Source organism: Lagopus muta, chromosome 1 (genome assembly GCF_023343835.1).
Source record: "Lagopus muta isolate bLagMut1 chromosome 1, bLagMut1 primary, whole genome shotgun sequence".
Taxonomy (NCBI): domain Eukaryota; kingdom Metazoa; phylum Chordata; class Aves; order Galliformes; family Phasianidae; genus Lagopus; species Lagopus muta.
In genome coordinates, this window is record NC_064433.1 from 193,620,299 (window position 1) to 193,641,556 (window position 21,258).

A 21,258-nucleotide genomic window follows, 5' to 3' on the forward strand; every position below is an offset into this window, starting at 1 on the left:
GCAACACAGCAAAGTGCAGAGTTTTGCACTTGAGCCTGAGGAATCGCAGCCATACAGACTGGAAGGAGCAGCCCTTGAGAGCAGCCCTGCAGAGAAGGACCTGGGGGTCCTGGAGGATGAAAAACTGAACATGAGGCAGCAGTGCTCCTGCAGCTCAGAAAGCAAAGAGGGGTGGCCAGCAGGGACAGGGAGGTGATTGTCCCCCTCTGCTCTGCCCTCGTGAGGCCCCATCTGCAGCACTGCGTCCAGGGCTGGAGCCCCCAGGACAAGAAAGACAGGGAGCTGTTGGAGAGGGTGCAGAGGAGCCACAAAGATGAGCAGAGGGCTGCAGCACCTCCCTACAAAGACAGGCTGAGGGAGCTGGGCTTGTTGAGCATGGAGAAGAGAAGCTGCGGGGTGACCTCAGTGCAGCCTGCAGTGCCTGAAGGGAGCCTGCAGACAGGAGGGGAGTCAGCTCTGTGAAAGGGGAGATGGCAGCAGGACAAGGGGAAATGGTTTGGAGTTGAGGGAGGGCAGCTGGAGGTTGGATGTCAGGGGGAAGTTGTTTAGAGAGAGAGTGGTGAGGTGCTGGAACAGCTGCCCAGAGAGGCTGTGATGCCCCGTCCATCCCTGGAGGTGTTGGAGGCCAGGTTGGATGGGGCCCTGGGCAGCCTGGGCTGCTGTGAGATGGGGAGGTTGGTGGCCCTGCATTGGTGGGGGGTTGGAGCTCCGTGACCCTTGAGCTCCCTTCCATCCCAAGCCATTCTGTGATCCTGTGTGATTCTGTATGTACTCTCACATATCAATTCTACTCATTATCATAGTTTCTCATTTGCCCACCATAACCAAAAGCCAGTCATAGGATCGTGGAATAATTAAGGTTGCATAAGATTGCCCAGATCCCAATACACCCCCCCTAGTTCCCTCAGTGCCACATCCCCATGGCTCTGGAACGCTTCCAGGGTTGGTGACCCCACCATCTACCTGGGCAGCAGTTGGTGCCCAAATGTTCTTTGGCACTTGGAGGCACCGGGATTCCCCAAAGATAGGATAAATAAAGGTTTAGAAGGACGGTCAGTGCGGGGCTCCCCTCACAGCAGGGCTGTCCCTGAGGAGGCCTCTGTGCAGCCGGAGCTGACCTCTGTGTGGCACCTCTGGGTGAGTTACCATCCTGTCAGCGCCCGGCTGCATTAAAATCGGCTTTGTAGCCATTTTCACGCCGACTGAAGGCGCTGACGGCAGCGTGGCAGGGCGGCAATGCGCGCTGAAAGGGGAAGGGTTAATCCTCCCCAACATGGCGGCGCAGGGAAGACTACCTTTCCCGTCGATCCCAGCGCCAAGACCCACGTGATCGCTCCGAGCCAATGGGGAGCGGCGGAAGGCTGATATAGCCCTCCCCCCGGAAATAGGCCCTCTTTCCGCCGGGCGGCGCGGCTCAAGATGGCGGTGCAAATCTCCAAGAAGCGCAAGGTAAGGGCGGCCTCCCTCCACTCCGCGGCCGCGAAGCACCCCCATATCGGCGAGGATGCGCTGGGTGCGGCCTCGGAGTTCATCGGGTTGGGGTGGCGAAAAGGGGATGGCGGCAGATGCGGAAGGATGGCGGCGGATGCGGCTTCAAGGCCGGGCGGGGAACATGGCGGCGGGGGGAGCGTGCGGCGGGCCCTGGCTGGGGCCGCGGGGTCTCGTGAATTGCTTTCAGGGATCGCGTGTGGGCCGCACACGGGGCTCGGAGCTTCTGTGTGCTGTGCTGAGGGGCGGCAGGGCTGGAAGGTGATTTTTCGTTGTTTTATAATGCGGAGTTTGGGTTTAGTGATGCTGTGCTCGTGCGCACAGGGTGTGGGTTGTGGTTGACTTGTCATGGAGTTGTCAGAATGGTTGGAAGGAGTCTTAAAACTAGCCCAGCCCAGTCCCAACTGCTGCCATAGGTTGGTTGTCCCCCACCAGATCAGGCTGTCCGGGACCTCATCCAAGCTGGCCTCCAACGTCTCCAGATGTGGGGCACCCACAGCCTCTCTGGGAAGCTGTGCCAGCACCTCACCACCTTTTGAATCAACGATTCTCTCTTAACATCTACCCTAAATCTTCCTTTTTTTAGTCACTTACCATTCTCTCTTGTCCTGTTCCTCTCAGACCACCTAAAAAGTCGTTCTTTGTCTTGCTTAGAAACTACACAAGTATTGGAAGGCCGCAGTGAGGTCTCTTCACAGCCTTCCCTTCTCCAGGCTGAACACCCCCATCTCCCTCAGCCTGTCCCTATAGAGAGGTGCTCCATCCTCTGAGCATCCCCATGCTCTCCTCTGGATCTCATTCCAGAGCCCCGTGTCCCTCTGGTGCTGGGAGCCCCAGGCCTGAATGCAGTGCTCCACATAGGGCCTCACAAGGGCAGACAGATGGGGACAGTCCCCTCCCTGCCCTCTGCCCCCTCTGTTGGTGCAGCCCAGGGAACTGTTTGCATTCTGGGCTGTGAGTGCTCACTGCTGGCTCCTGTCCTGCTTTTCTCCACCAGAACCCCCCACATCCTTCTTGAGAGGGCTGCTCTCAAGGTGTGCTCTTATCTGGGATTGCCCCAGTCCAACACCCTGCACTTGGCCTTGGCCTTGTCAAACCTCCTTCAGTTCACCTGTGCCCACTTTTCCAACTGGTCCAGGTCCATCTATTTGCCATCTCTCCCTTCTGCTGTGTCAGCTACACCACTCAGCTTGGTGCCATCAGCGAACTTGCTCAGGGCACACTTCAGGAGACCTAGCAGGGTTTGAGGCACCTGTGGGGCTGCTGAGGGGATACGATTTCTGCAGTGAGTTCATGCAAACTCACACTTCATCAAAGTACTTCTGCAAGACATAGAAACGAGATATTTGACTGTTTGCTCTGAACTGTGGCTGTTTTTGGGCGTGAATCAGACTCTGGTGTTGGCTTTTACTAGAGGTGATTTATCCCTGGGAGCTTTAGGATGCTTTTATTTCATCCTCACTTCTATTTTTTTTCTGTTGGGAGAGAGATGATGTCAGACTGCAGGACAGGCCGGGGACCCAGACTTAAAACGTCAGATTCTTTTGTTGTTTTGGGAGGGATGAAGTGCTTACACCATCTTGGTCTGTTTGTTCCATAGTTTGTCGCTGATGGCATCTTCAAAGCTGAACTGAATGAGTTTCTGACTCGTGAACTGGCTGAAGATGGGTACTCTGGAGTAGAAGTCCGGGTCACTCCAACCAGGACTGAGATTATCATACTTGCCACCAGGTAACCAAAACACTGCTGTCCGCTTAGGAACGCTGTGCAAGTCTTGAAGGGGCGTTGCTGAAGTTTGGTAAGCATTATTAGGCTGAGATGTTTGGGAAGGAGATGCTTCAGTAAAACAGAATCACCATCTAATCACCAGCCTGAGCAGGGTTAGCCGCTCAGTCTGGAAGCTCCTTGGGATGGTTGCAGGCTCTGACATGGTGACACTCGCTCAATCACACTGTGATGTTGTTTTTTTTCCCCCCCAGAACCCAGAATGTGCTGGGTGAAAAGGGACGTCGCATCCGGGAGCTGACGGCTGTTGTGCAGAAGAGGTTTGGCTTCCCTGAGGGAAGCGTGGAGGTAAAACTGCTTCGGATAAAGCAGTTCTGAGTGGGGCTGTGCTGTGGGCTGTGTGTGTGTGTGTCTGGGTGGCTTCAGCTGAGAGGGGATTTGACTTCAGGATCACTCGGGGCACGTTTCACCTGTTCTCACAAAGCAGTGTTGCACTGGAAGGGGAATATCGCTGTGCTGTCAGCTGTTTGGAGTGCGCTCAGTTGGTCTGGTTTGCTTTGCTTTCCAAGCGAGTCAGAGCACAGGAGCAGGTAAAACTTGTTACATTTCTCTAAAAATATTTTGTAGGGAGTATTTCTGTGCCGGCATTGAGGTGAGAGGTCAATCAATTCCATAGTTTTTGGAATTGATGCATTGCCATCGCCCTTATTAAATTCTTCATGCTTTTGCCCATAGCTGTTCAGGTGCAGAGCTACTTTTGAGACTTCTGTGTGATACTGGAATGAATTAGACAATAGAGACAACAGTATTTCCCTGATGCCTTTTTAATGGTTAAAGTCTGGTGGCCTTGCTAGTAGTGCCCTCCAAAATAACTTATGAGAGGGGGGATGTGTGGTTTGGGGTGCCCTTCACGTTTCTTTCTGCTCAGTGTTGCTGGATCACGGTACACAATTGCTGATTCTCTCCAGAAACTATTTAATAACTCTTCAAGCCTTTGCATCATTAGCTCTGGTGCTCTTGTGTTTGTAATTTCTGAATCTCTCCTTCTCAGCTGTCAGACTTTGGCTATTAGGGATGTTGGATTCAGTGCACCTCATTGTCCCAGCTCTGGTTCACAGGTTCTGTGTCTTCCTGTCTGAAGATACAGCTTCTGCTTGGGTCTGAGGGATGGGGCATGGAGTGATATGAAGCTCTTGGCTTCTTTTTAATGAAAATCATCTGGAAATAAAGGCCTTTCTGAGTTTGCTACTTATTTTTTCAGCTCTATGCCGAGAAGGTGGCCACCAGAGGTCTGTGTGCCATCGCCCAGGCAGAGTCCCTGAGATACAAACTTCTGGGAGGCTTAGCAGTGCGTCGGTGAGTAGAGCACATTGAATTGATGCCCCAGTGAGGCTTTGTAGGACTCCAGAATGCTGCAGGATAGTGCTTACCAACTTGAGATGTCTTCAATTGGAAAATGTGAGCTACTAATGCTCTGCTCGCAGAGGGCAGTTAGCTTTTGTGATAGATAGGAGCTTTTCATTTAGTATGCAGTTACTTTTGGTAGTAATTGCTAGACAGACACCTTATTCCAAAAGTCCTAGATTAGATCATAGAATCACAGAATGGCTTGGGTTGGAAGGGAGCTCAAGGATCACGAAGCTCCAACCCCCCACCAATGCAGGGCCACCAACCTCCCCATCTCACAGCAGCCCAGGCTGCCCAGGGCCCCATCCAACCTGGCCTCCAACACCTCCAGGGATGGACGGGGCATCACAGCCTCTCTGGGCAGCTGTTCCAGCACCTCACCACTCTCTCTCTAAACAACTTCCCCCTGACATCCAACCTCCAGCTGCCCTCCCTCAACTCCAAACCGTTTCCCCTTGTCCTGCTGTTATCTGCCTTTTCAAAGAGTTGGTCAGATGAGGTTAGAAGCTGTGTGACTGATGTGCATGAAGTCCACGTTTATTTGTTTGTGAATGCATGGTGGATGGAGGAGTAAAACACAATTTCCAGCCTCGTGGCTGAATCATTGTTCAGTTGACAGTGGCCTTGCTTCTCAGTTCCCTTCAGTGATGATAAGATGACGAGTCTGAAGGGATGCTTCCTGCTGAGTGGAGCCCCTGCAGTATCACGTTCTGTGCTGCTGCCTGTGGTTCTTCAGCAGGAGCATCCTGTCAGTGAATGATTTAGAGGCATTTGTCTGAGAAGGGATTGGGGCTGCACTCATGATGTGGGTGGGTTGGCTGCCAGAGAGCTTCTGCTTGTCACCAGGCTCACAACTTCACGAGGTCTGTATGTAATTCACAGTACTCCTGTAAGCTTGGTTTGATAGTGCTAAAACAGTACGAAGTTTTCTGCTGCTTTGTCCAGCACTGACAGGCCTTGGGTTGCACGACTGTAACTTTGAAAAAGGCAGATGTTAAAATGTGTTTGTCTGGCTTTGAACTGGCTGCAAAATGCCATTGGATTTGGCAGAGACGTCCCAAACCAGCGGGACCTGATGCAGTGGCTCTTTCTGCTCCCTGCCTGCAGGGCCTGCTACGGTGTCCTCCGCTTCATCATGGAGAGCGGTGCCAAGGGCTGCGAGGTCGTCGTGTCTGGCAAACTCAGGGGTCAGCGTGCCAAGTCCATGAAGTTCGTGGATGGTTTGATGATCCACAGTGGAGACCCGGTGAATTACTACGTCGACACAGCCGTGCGTCACGTCCTGCTCCGGCAAGGTGAGAGGCTGGGATGCAGGATCCCTCTGCAGCTCTGTTGGCCTTTTGTCTCAGTGCTTTGGAGCCAGCAGCTCTCAGTCACTGGTGCTCCCTCTCTGCTCTTCCCTCTCTATTTTGCCCTCGTGAGGCCCCATCTGCTGTGCTGTGTCCAGGGCTGGAGCCCCCAGTACAAGAAGGACAGGGAGCTGTTGGAGAGGGTCCAGAGGAGCCACAGAGATGAGCAGAGGGCTGCAGCACCTCCCTACAAAGACAGGCTGAGGGAGCTGGGCTTGTTCAGCATGGAGAAGAGAAGCTGCGGGGTGACCTCAGTGCAGCCTGCAGTGCCTGAAGGGAGCCTGCAGACAGGAGGGGAGTCAGCTCTGTGAAAGGGGAGATGGCAGCAGGACAAGGGGAAGTGGTTTGGAGTTGAGGGAGGGCAGCTGGAGGTTGGATGTCAGGGGGAAGTTGTTTAGAGAGAGAGTGGTGAGGTGCTGGAACAGCTGCCCAGAGAGGCTGTGATGCCCCGTCCATCCCTGGAGGTGTTGGAGGCCAGGTTGGATGGGGCCCTGGGCAGCCTGGGCTGCTGTGAGCTGGGGAGGTTGGTGGCCCTGCATTGGTGGGGGGTTGGAGCTTTGTGATCCTTCAGCTCCCTTCCAACCCAAACCATTCTGTGATTCTGTGAACATCAACTCTTTAAAACCTAGTGCATTCTGTGCCTTCAAGCTGGAGATTTCACTTATCTGTGAGGTGGTAACTTAGATTTCAGTGCACCTCTGATCTTAGAGAGTATTTCAATTGTGTTGTCCCTGGGTGTTCTCAGAAAATTTGTTTTCTCCAGTTACCACAACCAAATTCTCACTAGTGGAGCTTGTGCATTAGATCTGAAGGAGACCTTTATTTGCATCTGTAATGTGGGTGGGAGGATTTTGTGTGTTCACTGGCTTTTGCTGCTAGTGGGGATTGAAGTTTCCACTTGGTAACATGCAGATTTTCCAGATACTCATTTGTGTTGAGCCTGGTAGCAGAACACCTTATAAGTACACATAGTGACTGTGTTCAAGAGCTGCTGGATTCTGTCTCTTGGTTCCCAGGGAAATCAGACCCACAAAAAAGCAAGCATTACTGACAGCTTTCCCACCACAGCTGCACTCTTTCAAGTCTTCCAGCTAAACCAGCCAAGCCAGCTTTCATCCCCTTGTCCTTTCCCACTAAAACACAAGTGACTTCTGCATCTTAATAGGCATTTCAGAGCACCAAATGTGAAGAGATTAGCATGAGCAGAGTTGTTCTGTCCTCCCTTCAGTGATGATACGATGACGAGTCAGAAGGGATGTCCTTGTGCCAGCACAGCCTGGTCGGTGCCATGTTCTGTGGTGCTGTGCTAAGGCTGCCTTGGACAGGATGTCCTCCTCATTGGTTGATTCAGAGGCATTTGTCTGAGAAGGGATACCAGAATATGGTGCCATTGGCCAGCTGAGCTATCCCAGGAAAGTCACAGAATGGCCAGGTTGGAAGGGACCCCTCAGGGATCGTGGATCTCCAACCCCCTGCCACATGCAGGGCCACCAAACTCCCCATTTAATACTAGACCAGGCTGCCCAGGGCCCCATCCAGCCTGGCCTTGAGCACCTCCAGGGATGGATGGGGCATCCACAACCTCTCTGGGCAGCCTGTTTCAACACCTCACCACTCTCATAGTAAAGAATCAGGTTATAACATGTTCTCATCACTGTCATCCCAGGCTGCAGTTAGCAAAGGCGGTGAGTTTAACAGAGATAAACACACCAATGTAAATTTACATGAGGTAGATTTTTATGCTTTGTCACTTTTAATTAGCTTCCATCAGTTCAGAGTTGTTGAGAGATGGTTTTGGTGCAGGTAGCTTAACTTCTGTAACTTTGTGTCCAATGAGCTTATCTTTAATGTTCTGTCCCTTATTGCAGGTGTGCTTGGAATCAAAGTCAAAATTATGTTGCCATGGGACCCAAGTGGAAAGATTGGCCCCAAAAAGCCTCTTCCAGATCATGTCAGCATTGTGGAACCCAAAGAAGAGATCTTGCCCACCACCCCCATTTCAGAGCAGAAAGGTGGCAAACCAGAACAGCCAGCCATGCCGCAGCCAGTTCCCACTGCCTGAGAGGTGAGTGCCTGTGAGCAGCAGGAGTCAACTGTGCATGCAGACGCAGTTGAACTGCACACTGAGCGTGCCCTTCCATGAAGATGTGATGACGAGTCTGAAAGGGAAAATCCTTGTCCAAGTGCCCTGCTTCTTGCTGTGTTCTACAGCATGGGTCTGGGGAGCTTGGGTCAGAATTTGAGTGACCTAGAGGCATTTGTCTGAGAAGGGCTCAATGCTTAGATGTTTTAATGCTATTTTTCAAGCAGTGGTTGTACTGGTATCCAGTTGAGGTTTGACTCTTAGAAGCCAGTACATCAAGCTTGATGTTAGACTAGTTTCATTAGTAAATCACCAAGTTTTGAACTCCTGTCTTTCCTGCTGAGTCGCTTCTATAATGAACTGATCAGTGGAAATTCTCTGGGTTGTCACCGATGAAAATGTGCAGCCTGGTGCTTTTAAAAGTTCTGCCTGTTTTCTGTGAGGGGGGCAGCAGGGGGCACAGGGCCTAAAGCCTTTCCCAGAAGGCTTCCTTAGCTGCTAGTGAAAGCCAGCCTGGGCTGTGCTTTGACTGAAACTCCTCACGAGAACAAGAAGGGTTCAGGGGGTGTGCAGGGCTGCAGTGAAACAAGGGGATCTGACTTGCAAGACTTGCTCATGTAGGGGGAGGTCATTGGCTAAAATGTAGGAAGTGAGAGATGTAACTGGAACACTTGGAGTTGCCTTGTTCAGCACTTTGGGTAGGAAAATAGCTATAGGAAATGATTTGCCACCATCTCACTCAGTTTTTTTTATTTGTTGTTGTTTTTTTTTGTTGTTATTGTAGGGTTTACAACATCTGCAACCAGAAGCTTGACTGTCCTGAAAACATCTCTTAATAAAATCACAAAAGACAGTGTTTGTGGAGGTGCTTTTCTTTTTTGCAAGGTATATTGAGAAAGAGCCTGAATCTTTGGTACGAAGGAATTTCTTTGCATTTCTTACAGCTTGTGTGACCTTCTGGAGTGAACTTAGCAGATCCTGATCTAAACAGAGTGGGAACAAGGTGCTGATTTCTAGAGAGTGGTTTGGAGTCCACTGACAATTACATTGCAGTCTTTCTCCACGGCTTCCAGGAGGGGAGCTTGTTTAGCAATGTCCAAAGCAGTTGCAATCTCTCAGGCTTCACTTGAAGTATTACTGTATTTTCTACTAAATGCTTTTGTCACCTCTGTGTTTCAATTTCCCTTACTACTGAGAGATGTTTGCTGTGTGGCTTTCAGGGCTATGGAGAAGAGCTTCACATCTGTTAGGAGAAGTAACCTTTGTCCATGGTGATGTGGAATGAGGGCACCAAGTCTACCTGAGTTGAAGATGCATTTGGACCACAGAAATAGGATTGGAGTTTTGAGTGGTTCTCTGTGGAGCCCAGAATTGTACTCAGTGACCCTTTTGTGGGTGCCTTTCAACTCATCATATTCTGTGATCCTCTGGAACTTTGTGGTAGGCATTCACACGTTACATGAGGAAAAAAAGTACATTTCTTTGTGTGTATGTAGATTTCAGACCTGTCTTAAGCACTTAAATGCACACACATTTAAATGCTTGAGGAAAAACTCATCTTCCTTTGAGGTTTGAATAGACAGTCTCTTAATTGCTCTATTGCAAACTGGCTTTAATGAACTGTGGGGTTGCATGGATAGATCCTTAAGCTGAGGATTAGATGAGGTAGACAGGGATGTGTTCTCTCTTCTGTTCCATTGCTGTGTGCAGAGTGTTGGTGCTGTTCTTGCCTGCTGTGGTCTGGTGAAAGCCCTGTGGCTGGAGAAGTCAGCATGAGCACTCCATTAACTTTCAGGCTGATATTGAAGTCACTGTGATGCATATCACAAGAGATAATGATGTTCACGAGCTTTTTGTTTGCATTTTGAGCAGTTTGGAACTCATTTGTTTCATTAACTGAAATTATACAAACCTGCAGGTTTTTTTTTTTTCCTTAGGAAGAGTGCCTTTACATCCAGTTTCCCATTTTCTATTGCATTTGGGTCAGGGCAGTTCCAGATAAGTGTACAGAAGGGAGGAGAACTCACTAAGAGCAGCCCTACAGAGAAGGACGTGGGGCTCCTGATGAATGAAAAGCAGGACAGGAGCCAGCAATGTGTGCTCACAACCTTGGAAGGCCAGCAGTCCTCTGGGCTGCACCAACAGAGGGGACAGTGGGCGAGGAGGGGACTGTCCCCCTCTGTCTGCCCTTGTGAGGCCCTGTATGGAGCTCTGCATTCAAACCTGGGGCCCCCAGCACAGGAGAGACGTGGGGCTGTGGGTCCAGAGGGCACAGGGATGCTCAAGGATGGAGCACTTCTCCATGGAGACAGGCTGAGGGTGTTCAGAAGGCTTTGGGGGGACGTCCTTGTTGCCTTTCAGTACTTGAGGAGAGCTTTCAAACAGCAGGGAGACTGACTTTTTGCAGGATCTGGTAGGGATAGGACAAGGGTAAAGGGCTTTAAACAAAGAGGGGAAGTTTAAGTTAGATGCCAGGTGGAAATTCTCCTCCTGGGGAGTGATGAGGCGCTGGCACCAACTGGCCAGAGCATCCTGTGGATTCTCTGCTCCTGAAGGCATTCAGGGCCAGGCTGAATGGGAGCCTGAGCAGCCTGATACAGGGGCAGCCAGCCCATGAAAGAGGGCTTTAATGTTCCTTCCAACCCAAGCTATTCTCTGCAGGAACTAGGCAGGCAACTTAAGGACTGGAATTTCATACAGACAGCATCAGGAACTGGTCTGTCTGGCAATGTGTGAGCGTGAGCCTCAGCCTTCCTGTTGCTGGCATCTCTGACAAGGCTCTTGCAAAGCTGGCCTGGCAGAGTGATGCTTGAGATGCTGGCTAGGTTAGGTAGAAACAGCTGTGCTGTCTCAGGGTCCCAGAGAACAAGTCTGATTTCAGGTTCCTGCACACATCTTACAGTGGACAGCTTTACTAGTTAACTGTATCATTAAACTGCAGTCCTCAATGATAAAAAACACGTTTGTAACAAGACAGTCTGGGAGTAAGAAAGGCTCAGGAGCTTTGGAAGATCTGAAATAGCTTTAACTTGCTTGAAATGATGCCGTTGTAGGCTGATGGTGTTGTGAGACTGCCAAGATTGGTGCTGGGGGGGGATGCTGCAGTTTTCTGCAGTAAAAAAGGCTGTGGTCCCTCAAGCACCTGGTCCTTATTCAGGCTCTGGGGATTTGCCACACGGATGTGTGCACCTGCCTTTTTTTGGTGGAGGGAAAAGGGGAGATTCTGCAACTCTGCTTGTGGCTGAGTGGCAGATGGTTGCTTGGATAGCCAGCATGTTAATCCCTTTCCAGCAGTGGAAAAACAGGCCAGCAGTGTGAGACCTTGCCAGATTTTCTAAGGCTTAGCTTTGTGTTGACTGAAGCTACAGGTTCTTGCTTTTTTCTCCATTTCCTTTGACTGTATCTCAGCCAAAGAAGCTTTCAGTTGAGCAGTCAGCAAGGCTATCTAACAGATGTTTGCTGCCCAGTTGATGTCACAGCAGGGAAGGGCAGCAGGTCCTCCTGTCTGTGCAGTGTTAAAGATGCTCGACACTTGCAAGTTTGCATACTTAGTAACAGAGCTCCTTTCCTATGACACAGACGTCATGGGAATTCGATGTGCACACGCAGCATTGGTCTATAAATTCCAGATTAAGGCATGCTAGATTTAATAATGCCAAGGAATGTCTGGAAGTGCTTTTTTTAAACACAGTATTTTGTCTCCTGCCAAGCCTTGCAAGTCGGTCTGGCTGCCCAGGGGTTCACTGAAAAAGTTTTATTTCAAAATACAACGGTCATCGTGTGGTACAGGGACAAGAGAAGCCATAGGCCAACTGCATCCAAACGATGCGAGTTACACTATCTGCTGCTTTGCCCTCCCCTTCTCTCCCTTCCCCCCCCCCCCCCCCCATCTTCCATAACGTGGTACAGCATATGGGTTTCAGTGCGCTGATTCGTCAGGTTGTGCAGCATACACGCCAGGTTTGAGGCTTCCTCCGCATTTGGGTACAGCCTTGTGGGTTCCCTCCTCTGCCCAACAGTCAGGAAAGCAGCTGGGAGTACGAACTAGGAAGAAACTGAGGACAAGCCCTCCCTGCGTGGCTGGCTTGGATGAGATTTAGGGCAGACCTGCTTTTCTGCAACTGTCAAACTTGCAAATCTGGAGAAGGTGCAGACAGGTTAAACTTGGAGTTGCAAGTTGAGTTTTTTGCTGTATGGGATCTCTGGTAAGATGCAAGAAGTAACAACTTGTTAGTTGTTAATAAATAAGTGGAAACAGTCACATGGGTGTTCTGAAAAAAGTGCAGTATTGGGCTTGTATGACAGCAAATGCATTGGCAGGAAAATGCAAAGGAAAGCAATGCAGTCACGCTGTCTCTGCTCGTTCCAAGTAACTGCTGCTAACGTGACACCCCAGATTTCTCTTATTTCAATAGTCTTGTCATGTCTTGCTTTGCAGTGTGTCTCAGTGCACAGCAAGGCTTGTCTGACACATGCTTCAACGCTCTTGGGGTTGCATCAGTTCTTTTAAGTAGGATTAACCTGACAGTGTCCTTTAATCTGAGGAAGGTGGGATAAACCTCCAAGTTTAGGCTGGAGCAGGCTATGAAACTTGCTAATTATCAGACATAAATACGTACACAATTATAAATACATTTGTTTTTCAGTGTGCCCTTATCCAGGTCAGCCAGCAGGGAGCTAGAGGAGCTGCAGAAAAGGGACATTAAGGAGTCAGGTAAAGGAAATTAAAGCTTTATATTGAGGCAAGTGGAAGTGAGCCTTGGTCCACCTCCCTGTTAGAGGCCAGCAGGAGTCCCCTGGTCTGGTACAGAAGTTGATGGGGTATCAGCCCTGCCTCTGACTAGGGGAACCTTCACAGTGTAAACTCTTTCACAGTCCTGTGTGCTGATGCAGGAGCACCAGAAGTTTCTCCGTTTGCCTGGTTTGTTTAATTGGAGTTGTCAGCCCAAAAGTCTCCTTATAATTCTGAGAGCCACATAAATAATTCCACAGGTGTCTGTACAAGCCTGCCTCTTTGGCCTCTCTGCTGACATCTCAAAGCCACCTATTTTGCACAACATAGACCAAGGCTGCACCTGGCTTTGCAGTATTCTAGCTAAGGACTGACAGCTGGGTGCTGGGGAAGCATCTATCAGCCATCCAGAGCAGGGTGAGGCAGCACAGAAAGACACAACAGCACAGGATTTCAGCTCCTGCTTGTTGTCAGTGTCCTGTTCTGCTCCCAGTGGTACACATGGGGCTGAAGCACAGAACCTGCTGTGGTTGTTCTGTTTTGTACCACTTGAGCTCAGCATACCTGTGCCTTCTGCCACAAGCAAGAAGCAACTGCAGAGGAATCAGAGCAGCTTTAGCATGGTGCTGCATGGCACCAAAGCAAGCGAAAAGCAGGCAGAACTAAAGGTGCAGAAGCATAGAGATGGAAAGGTAGAGAGCTTGTGCCTTTGCAGGGCTGATGCAAGGTACTTAAGCAGGTGCAGGGAGGACCGAGGCGTAAGCCCAAACATCTCAACTGAAGTGCTGAGACAACACATGGCAGTTCCTGTCCACTTGGTTTCTTACTGTGCCAGGCTCCCCTGTTCTCTGGAGGTGGGTTTGTGCAATGGATTTTGTATTTGGGGGTGAGGTAAAGTGTATGCTGGTTTCTCATCACAATGCACCCTGGTCTGAATAGCACCCATAGTTCGAGAAGGATACAAAATAGTGTTTCCCCTTTTTTGAAATCCCCCCCTAAAAAACACGCAAACCAAAACAAGCTCTGGAAAAAAAAACTACAACTCATCGCGCATCTTGTCTCCTTTGGGCCTGACGAGCCTGCCAATGAAGAGAATGGAGTTGGTTTTGCTGTCCTTGATCATGAAGATGAAGGGGTGGTCAGCATAGAAGAGCTTGGGGTTCCTCATCTCCTCTCGGCCATAGATGTCAGCGTCGTAGGGGTTTCCATCTGTGTCCCATTCAAGAGCAGCGGCATGGAAGACGTTGGATAAGTAAAGATCTTTCTTGCCAGATATCTTTGACAGGTCAGCCTTGGTTTTGTCAATAGCTTCTGTCAGGCCCAGGTCAGCCAAGTGTTTCTAGGAAGAGAAGAGAGGTCAGCAACCTTCCCAAACACGACACAGTGCAATCTGTTCCATCCACTGTCACTCTAGGCACCAGAAAAAGGTCTAGCCTAGGCAGTCCATTACTCCACTTCTCTCTCCCACCCCAAATAGCTGCAAGGCTTAACTGCTTTATTCAAGGGCCTCCTTTACCTGAAGGTCATGGCTGACTTCCAGGACAACCTTAGGCAGCGAGATGGCCACAGATCTCTTCTTCATCTTGCCGGCCCAGGTCTTTAGCTGTTCCCTGTTCAGCAGTTTCTCAACCCTCTCCAGAGGCTCCACGTGGTTTGGCATGATAAAGATCATGCTGGAGAGCTTGTGAGCCAGTGGCATCTCTACCACCTGGAGCTTCTCTGCCTCATCATCGTAGTAATTGTAGAGACCTTGAAGTCAGAATCAGAGATAGGAAATGGTGAGATGCAGGGTATGGGCAAACAGCCACAGCCTTTCTGCCAGTTCATCCTGGGCTCCCCTGACACTGCAGGAAGAAAGTCTCAGTGTCATTTTGGGAACTGGCCCAGCTTCATTGGAGTTGGCAGCAACTCATAACTGTGGTTTTCATTCACGTCATGAGTTAAGAGTTTATTCCTAAGAGCAGATCTAGATTCTCTCTGCTAACACAGACTGAATCAAGCAGTTATGCCATGCTACGCTTTGTTCTCTCACTCGTTGCCCATGAAGCAAAGTTATCTTGGAAGCAGTTAGTGGAAAACTGAGCAACAGCAAGCTCATTTCAGCTGGTCCTGAGGCATGGGGCAGGTTTGCAACTTACCTGTACGATGCATCATTGGAACACCCACCGTGTAGGAGCGGGTCACCATGAAGCCACGGTTATCCACCATCTTATGATGGAACTTCTCATCCCAGTGAGCTGCAGGAAAGAGAGATTCAGCATTTGAGAAAAGGGAGCACCAAAAAAATATATATATATCATGCTCTGAAAAACCATATGCTTCTGGTGACCCAAGGTTGGGTTAGGCTGCTGTATATGGGCTTAAGGTGGGCTTGGGGTCACCTGCAGCAAGAACTGAAGGCAGCACTTACGCTTGAAGAACATGGCGTTGACAATAAGGGCTCCATCAGTTTTCTCAACATCTTTTGTGACTTCTGGGAGTTTCCCATCCGTGGTCTGGGCTGCCCACTCGTTAATGGATTTCAGGGCGCTCCTCTTGTCCCGAAAGTTGATCTTGGAGTGCTCATAGTTGTAGTGTTTCTTGCTGTTCTTCACAAAGTCATCGGCAAAGTTGATGGAGGCAGGGCCATACAAGCGGTTGCCAATCTTCCAGGTAACATTACGGGCTGTGCTGTTGCTCACCTCGTTGAGGAGCTCCGACAGCCCACTGTGCACATAGTCATCATTCAGCTTGTCTGCACTGAGCACGGCCTTGGCTTGGGAGGCAGTTGTAGCCTTGCCTCCAAGGGACACGAGGCCCAGGGAAGAAGCCACAACCACGGGAGACAGCAGGATGTTCTCCATGTTCTTGTCTTTGGCCATGGCGTGGTAGAGGTTGAAGGCCAATGTCGTGCTGCGGTCGGCCAACGTTGTTGCCTTGTCGCTCAGCTTCCTGTCCTCCGAGGGCACAGCTGCTGCGAGGCCACAGAGAGCGAGCACCAGGAGAAGCTGCATGGTTTTGGCAGCACCAAACACGTCTGGGGACCTGCTGGGCAGGAAGGGTTCACCATTAGTGTGTCCCAAGCCTTCCCTGGAGCATTTAGAGACCCATCCAGTGAAATCCACACCTAGGCTCTAGGAGCATCTGCATCCGTGCTGTGCTTGCAGTGCAATGATCCCAAATCCACATTGGGCCTTCCCTCAAGCAAGAGACCAGGCTGTATCCGAAATGCAGGACCTGAGCATTTTTTGAATGAAAGCTTCCTTTCTAGCCTGTTTTTACTGTATTATGTTCATGCAGAATTGTAGAATCATGAAGATTGGAGAAGACCTCCAAGATCACCCATGCTACCATGCCCACGTCCCTCAGTGTCACATTCCCATGGCTCTGGAACACCTCCAGTGATGGTGACTCTCTGAGTCCCTGAACAGCCTGTGCCAATACTTCACCACTCTTTCAGAGAACAGATTTTCCCTAATATCCAACTTGAACCTCCTCTGGTGGAACTTGAGACCATTCTTCTCTTTTCTATGTACAGTCAATGACTTAAGGTTGGGGGAATGGGTATTTCTGCCCCCAGAGCAGCAGATGAAACCTCTGCACTGGTCAGGAAAAGCTGGAAGTGGGATGTTCCTGCTGCCCAAGGGCCACGTAGCACAGTTCCAGCCCAGGGCTAATGTATGGTGGGGGTTGTCCTCCACGGGGACCCCCACAGAACTCAGTGCCCAGCTTTTTAGGCACTAGATGGAGCACAAGAGCTTCCTACAAGGTGCGCCCTCTGAGAATCACACAATCCTTAAGGTCAAAAAAGACTGTTAAGATCATCTAGTCCAACCCACCCCACCATGCCCACTGACCACATATCTTACTGCCACATCCCCACGGTTCTGGAACACCTCTGGGGGTGGTGGGGCCACATCCCCCTGCCCTTCCCCCAGGCAGCCTGTGCCAGTGCCCGGCCAGCAGATCCAAGGCTGGCTGTGCAGCTCTTGGTTTTGTCTGTTCAGTTTTGCCAGGAAGTCAGGGGAAAAAAGGGAGCTGCTGAAACCCCTCTTTCGTCCTTTTTAGCATCTATGTGCATTAGGTAGATGCATCTCGACATAAGCACACACATTCCCATTGAGGTCCAAGCTAAAACACATCCTCAGCCTGACCAATCCTAAATGCTGGTCCGGAAAGCTCACTGGAATACCAGCTCCAAATGAATGCATTTGTCCTCCAGTGGGTTGTTTGGCCTCCCTCTCTATTGAATGGGCAGCAAAATGTATTTGCAATGAGAAACCATCTGCCCACACACCATCTCTAGCTAGACTTTTCCTCCTTGTCAGTTTCACAGTGCTCACAGCCAAGCTTGCTGATGGCCCATTCCCACCCCTTAAATCCCAATTTCGCACCCAAAGCCAGCACAGCTCCCATCGGGCAGCATCCAGTGGTTCTGTCCTCACACCCTGCTTGGAGCCATCCCAGTACACGCAGGGATGAGAGCATGGCTGTTTCAGGGTTAAAGCAAAGCCAGCAGGAAGCGAAGGGCCCGCTGGGATTACATATGGAAGGAAGCACGCACGCACACAGCCCGAAGCAAAGAGTGCGCAGTTGCACCAGGAACCCATTGCCAGCATGGGAGTTACGTAGCAATTTATACCCTAAAGCCCTTTTGGGAGCAAGCTTTCTGTTGGAGGGAAGTGCTGCCCCAGCTGCCCCAAAGCCACAGGTTGAGCAAAGGGCTCAGAACTGCCCTTAACACACTTGAAGGCGCACCTAACATTGGGTGGCCGTTTAGAATTGGGAAGTATTTGCTTTTTTTTTTTTTGCTTTTTTTTTTTTTTCCTCCCCCTTTCTTTTCTAAAGATACCTTGAAACTGTTTCATAGTGAGGTCAACGTTTGCCTTGTTCATTCTGAAAGAAAAGAGATACAGGGAGTAGTTCTCTTGCGAGCAACCCGCTGCCCACGCTGCTCACATCCTCAGCCTAAAAATGCTTCACTTCTTCAGCAAATGGCCAAAAAAAACCCCAAAAATCAGCCTGGGGCATTGGGCTGTGATGAGCGATTGCAGCCCACAGCAGCGAGATGGAGAAATTCCTCCTATTCTTCACTTAGGAGTGAGATTATGGGCGAATTGATAACCCAGGGTGGAAATAGATCCAGATAACAGTGGTGGAATGTGCAACAGACTGCATCCTCTCTTGCAGCCCTCCAGCCCAGCCCTACGAGGGGACGCCCCGTGCCAGCGTGGCATCCTGCATTGCTCAGCAGGGCTCTGAGGGACCGGCCAGAACCAGGACTTTGGAGCAAATGCCATTATTTCCATGCCATCAGAAGGAGGTGAGGCTTTGTTAAGGCAGGCAGAAAGATGAGGTTAGTAGTCTTGTGCTGAGTGCTGGTCCCCAAGGTCCCCAAGGCTGGGCAGGAGTTGATGGCTTTCTCCAGCCTCAGACCAAGTCGGCGCTTCCATAATTGCCTTCTTCTCTCCCCCCTTCTCCCCCCCCAGAAAAAAACCCTTCTCCTGGTTCAACTACACTGCAATCACCTCTAGTGAAAATGGTGGGGACCTTTGAACATTTTGCCTTTAGCACAGTTGGGCAAGACAGCCTATGGGGCACCCCATCCCCAAAACTCACCCATATACCTCCCCACCGCACCCCCAACCCACCTCCATGCAAGCCTTCACCCCCCTCCCTACCCACCCTCCCATACCCCTGCCCTATGGGGCCGGCCAGCAGCAGGCAGCCCCCAAATAACTTGCATCCTCCTCCCTTTGCAGTGCGGGTGCCCAGGGGCTCAACCCCCTTCCTTTTACCTTCGGAGCAGTGCAGGATCGGGGCTCACTTCCCTGTGCACCTCCCGGTCCAGAGGAGGGGGTATATAAGGGGCCGGCAAGAAACTTCTGGAAGTTGGGAAAACCTCTCTCTCAAAAAAAAAAAAGAAAAAAATCCAGCCTGGGGAGGGAGAAAGGAAGGGGAGGATCCGAGTGAACTCTCCCGGCCTCCCACCAATAGCAGGGAGCGGGCGGCTGGCAAGGGGGGGGGATCCGGGGGCTGGGATTGAGTCCGAGTCCTAACAGGGCTCCTGCATTGATATGGGGCTCTGGAAGAGCTTTTTCGGTGCCCCCGCTGCTTGGTTGTGCATGAGGAGGTGCAGGGTGTCACTGCTTGGGTGCAGCACGTCGTTGCACCTTCTGCAGTGTCACTGCTCTTTTTGCAGGGTGTTAAACTTCATGGCATTTCAGGCTGTTGCAACAGGCTCTGCCCGATGGACCAGCTGTGACCACAGGCAGCAGAGGTTTAACATCTGACTTCACTTTCAAGCCACATGTTGCCTTCTGAAATGTCTCCTTGTTTCCTTGGAGACCTGCATGTGCTCTGCAGGGACCTGATGGCCAATCTGCAGGTTTCTCTATATCCCAGTTTTCCTTACTGTACCATATCCCACAGACACTGCTTCTCCATCCATCTCCCCACCTGCATTAACCTCCCTACTCATGGCATCTCCCACGCTTCCAGACCTCACCTGCCTCACAGGTTAGCAGGTTGCTTGGTGTCTGTTCTTAGTTATAACATAAACATGATGTCAGTATCCTCATTCCCAGTAGTAATTCTGTAGTTTGGAAAGGGCTCATCTTCTGTTGGTGCGTTACAGCAGCAAATATTCACAGCCCCAAAATACTATGGAAAGAGTTAATCTGTGGACAGCCAGTATCAGCTTGGTGGAGAGCTCCTGCAGTGAGGAATGTGAACTGGAGAAGTTTCTGTGCTGAGTCACGAGTACTGCACTCCACTTAGTCTCACCCCTTGTCTCATTTTTAAGCTGGTGTGGGATGGTTTTTTTTTTGTTTGTTGTTTTTTTTCTAATGGCAATTTGGCAGCCCCACAGGGGCACAGTGATATTCTAGGTATCATAGAACCATAGTATGGCCTGGGTTGCAAAGGAGCACAGCGCTCATCCAGCTCCAAGCCCTGCTGTGTGCAGGTTGCCAACCAGCAGCCCAGGCTGCCCAGAGCCACATCCAGCCTGGCCTTGAATGCCTGCAGGGATGGGGCATCCACAGCCTCCTTGGGCAGCCTGTGCCAGTGATACCACCCAGTAATCAAGCAGCATGCTCATTGGTAAGTACCACATCAGCAGGAGGATGCTGCATCACTGTGTTGTGTAGCTGTGGTCTATGTCTCACCTTGCTTCTAATCACAGTGGCATAGAATCACAGAACAATGGACTGGTTTGGGTTGGAACGGATCTTAAAGGCCACCCAACCCCATCCCTCCATGGGCAGGGCTACCAGGTGCCCAGGGCCCCATCCACAGCTGCAGGCACCTCCAGTGATGTGGCACCCACACCTCTGGGCAGCAGTGCTGTGGCCTCACCACCCTCCACATGAAGAATTTCCCCCCCCATAATGCTGGGTTTGGCTCTGCAAATTGCCCTCAGAAGGCCGAGGTCTCAGCGTGTTGCTCCCTCTTGTAGAAAACTCCTGTCTACTCCTGTGGCTCTGTTCTGCAAGCACCTCGAGCTGGAATAAGCACATAACATCATTCCTCCAATTCTAGAAAGCAGCACCCAGAGCCCCCCTTGTTCAAGCTTTTCCCCCAGCTGCCATTCACCAGCTCTGATAGCAACCCAGAATGTGTTTTTCTCTGACAGTGCTGCTTACAGCAGCAACAAGAACTGGATCACAGCAGCAGCAGATAGCAGGTTTGTTCTGCTCACCAACTGTTTGCTTCTGGCTGAGAGAAGGCCCTTCCCAACAGCCTTTAGTACAGCTGAATGGATCCACGCGGTGTTATTTGCACAAGATCTGTTCAAGGGAAATGTGCCAAAGGTCCCCCTCCCTGGGCGACCTTTTGGGTGCCAAGCTGGAAGTCATTTCTGGCTTGATGTGATTTTTTGTTTATTTTTCAGCGACGTGTGTGTGCAGAAATACCTGAACAAACTGCATTTCCAGCTGGTGGCTTCCCTGGGCATTGTGCATCCAGGCAGGTGCCTTAGGATTAGGAACACGGGCAGAGGGATGGGTTGGGGTTGGACTTGGGGATCTTGGAAGTCTTTTCCAACCTTAATGATTTGATGATAATAACCTCATGGTGGTGATGTGTGGAAGTTGGCTTCCTTCTGGGAAGGATCCATGGGGAGAGAAGGTTCTGCAATACCTTGAGCATCACGTTCTTGCACACCAGTGTACACTTGGAGCAGTTTTCTTTGACTGGGGCTTGAATTCTTGGATGTGGATCAGCTTTATTACAATGGAATGAAAGAAAAGAAGTTGCTGGTTACAAGCAATCAATCCACATGGGAAGTGGTGCTGATCTGTACCAGCTCAGAAACCAGAAGAGCTCCTTCAAGCTCCCAGCAGCAGCTGCTTTCCTCTGCCAGGTTTTGGATTGCTCCACCTTCAAACCCTTCTGTCTAGTCACTTCCCGGGTAAGGATGTCTTTCTTTTTTCCCCCTTCCCAGTAACACTTAAAATAAATTGTAAAGCTTTTCATCCTTCTCAAGCATTAAA

At 50.5% G+C, this 21,258-nt stretch overlaps 2 protein-coding genes and 3 non-coding genes across 6 annotated transcripts; 4 read left to right on the forward strand and 1 right to left on the reverse strand.

Annotated features, from left to right (window-relative positions):
• Positions 1–1,358: 1,358 nt before the first annotated feature.
• Positions 1,359–8,905, forward strand: RPS3 (ribosomal protein S3). Its single transcript, XM_048950929.1, has 7 exons — positions 1,359–1,449; positions 3,089–3,219; positions 3,468–3,561; positions 4,475–4,569; positions 5,728–5,915; positions 7,838–8,034; positions 8,837–8,905. The coding sequence occupies exons 1-6, from the start codon at positions 1,420–1,422 to the stop codon at positions 8,029–8,031; spliced, it is 732 nt and encodes a 243-aa protein (XP_048806886.1). The 5' UTR covers positions 1,359–1,419; the 3' UTR covers positions 8,032–8,034; positions 8,837–8,905.
• On the forward strand, positions 5,260–5,404 carry LOC125688509 (small nucleolar RNA SNORD15). The gene has a single exon (XR_007374767.1). It is a non-coding gene; the product is annotated as a small nucleolar RNA SNORD15 (small nucleolar RNA).
• LOC125688510 (small nucleolar RNA SNORD15) lies at positions 7,192–7,339 on the forward strand. Its single transcript, XR_007374768.1, has one exon. It is a non-coding gene; the product is annotated as a small nucleolar RNA SNORD15 (small nucleolar RNA).
• On the forward strand, positions 8,104–8,240 carry LOC125688511 (small nucleolar RNA SNORD15). Its single transcript, XR_007374769.1, has one exon. It is a non-coding gene; the product is annotated as a small nucleolar RNA SNORD15 (small nucleolar RNA).
• Positions 8,906–11,791: 2,886 nt separating the features above from the next.
• On the reverse strand, positions 11,792–18,696 carry SERPINH1 (serpin family H member 1). 2 transcript variants are annotated; one of them, XM_048950606.1, is made up of 5 exons: positions 18,562–18,696; positions 15,195–15,811; positions 14,923–15,021; positions 14,301–14,533; positions 11,792–14,123 (listed from the first exon to the last, which is right to left on the reverse strand). In XM_048950606.1, the coding sequence occupies exons 2-5, from the start codon at positions 15,775–15,777 to the stop codon at positions 13,821–13,823; spliced, it is 1,218 nt and encodes a 405-aa protein (XP_048806563.1). In that variant the 5' UTR covers positions 15,778–15,811; positions 18,562–18,696; the 3' UTR covers positions 11,792–13,820. The 2 variants fall into 2 exon arrangements, with proteins under 2 accessions (XP_048806563.1, XP_048806554.1); XM_048950597.1 differs by having other exon boundaries at positions 15,195–15,808; positions 18,562–18,695.
• Between the last annotated feature and the right edge of the window lie 2,562 nt (positions 18,697–21,258).

Bases quoted from the DNA above. Each gene is read 5' to 3' on its own strand.
- SERPINH1 (XM_048950606.1), bottom strand. From the start codon at position 15,777: ATGCAGCTTCTCCTGGTGCTCGCTCTCTGTGGCCTCGCAGCAGCTGTG. The intron at 14,534-14,922 runs GTAAGTTGCAAA...TCTGACTTCAAG, and splicing joins TCCAATGATGCATCGTACAG to GTCTCTACAATTACTACGAT. The intron at 14,124-14,300 runs GTAAAGGAGGCC...TTCTCTTCCTAG, and splicing joins AAGTCAGCCATGACCTTCAG to AAACACTTGGCTGACCTGGG.
- RPS3 (XM_048950929.1), top strand. From the start codon at position 1,420: ATGGCGGTGCAAATCTCCAAGAAGCGCAAG. The intron at 3,220-3,467 runs GTAACCAAAACA...TTTCCCCCCCAG, and splicing joins ATTATCATACTTGCCACCAG to AACCCAGAATGTGCTGGGTG. The intron at 5,916-7,837 runs GTGAGAGGCTGG...CCCTTATTGCAG, and splicing joins TCACGTCCTGCTCCGGCAAG to GTGTGCTTGGAATCAAAGTC.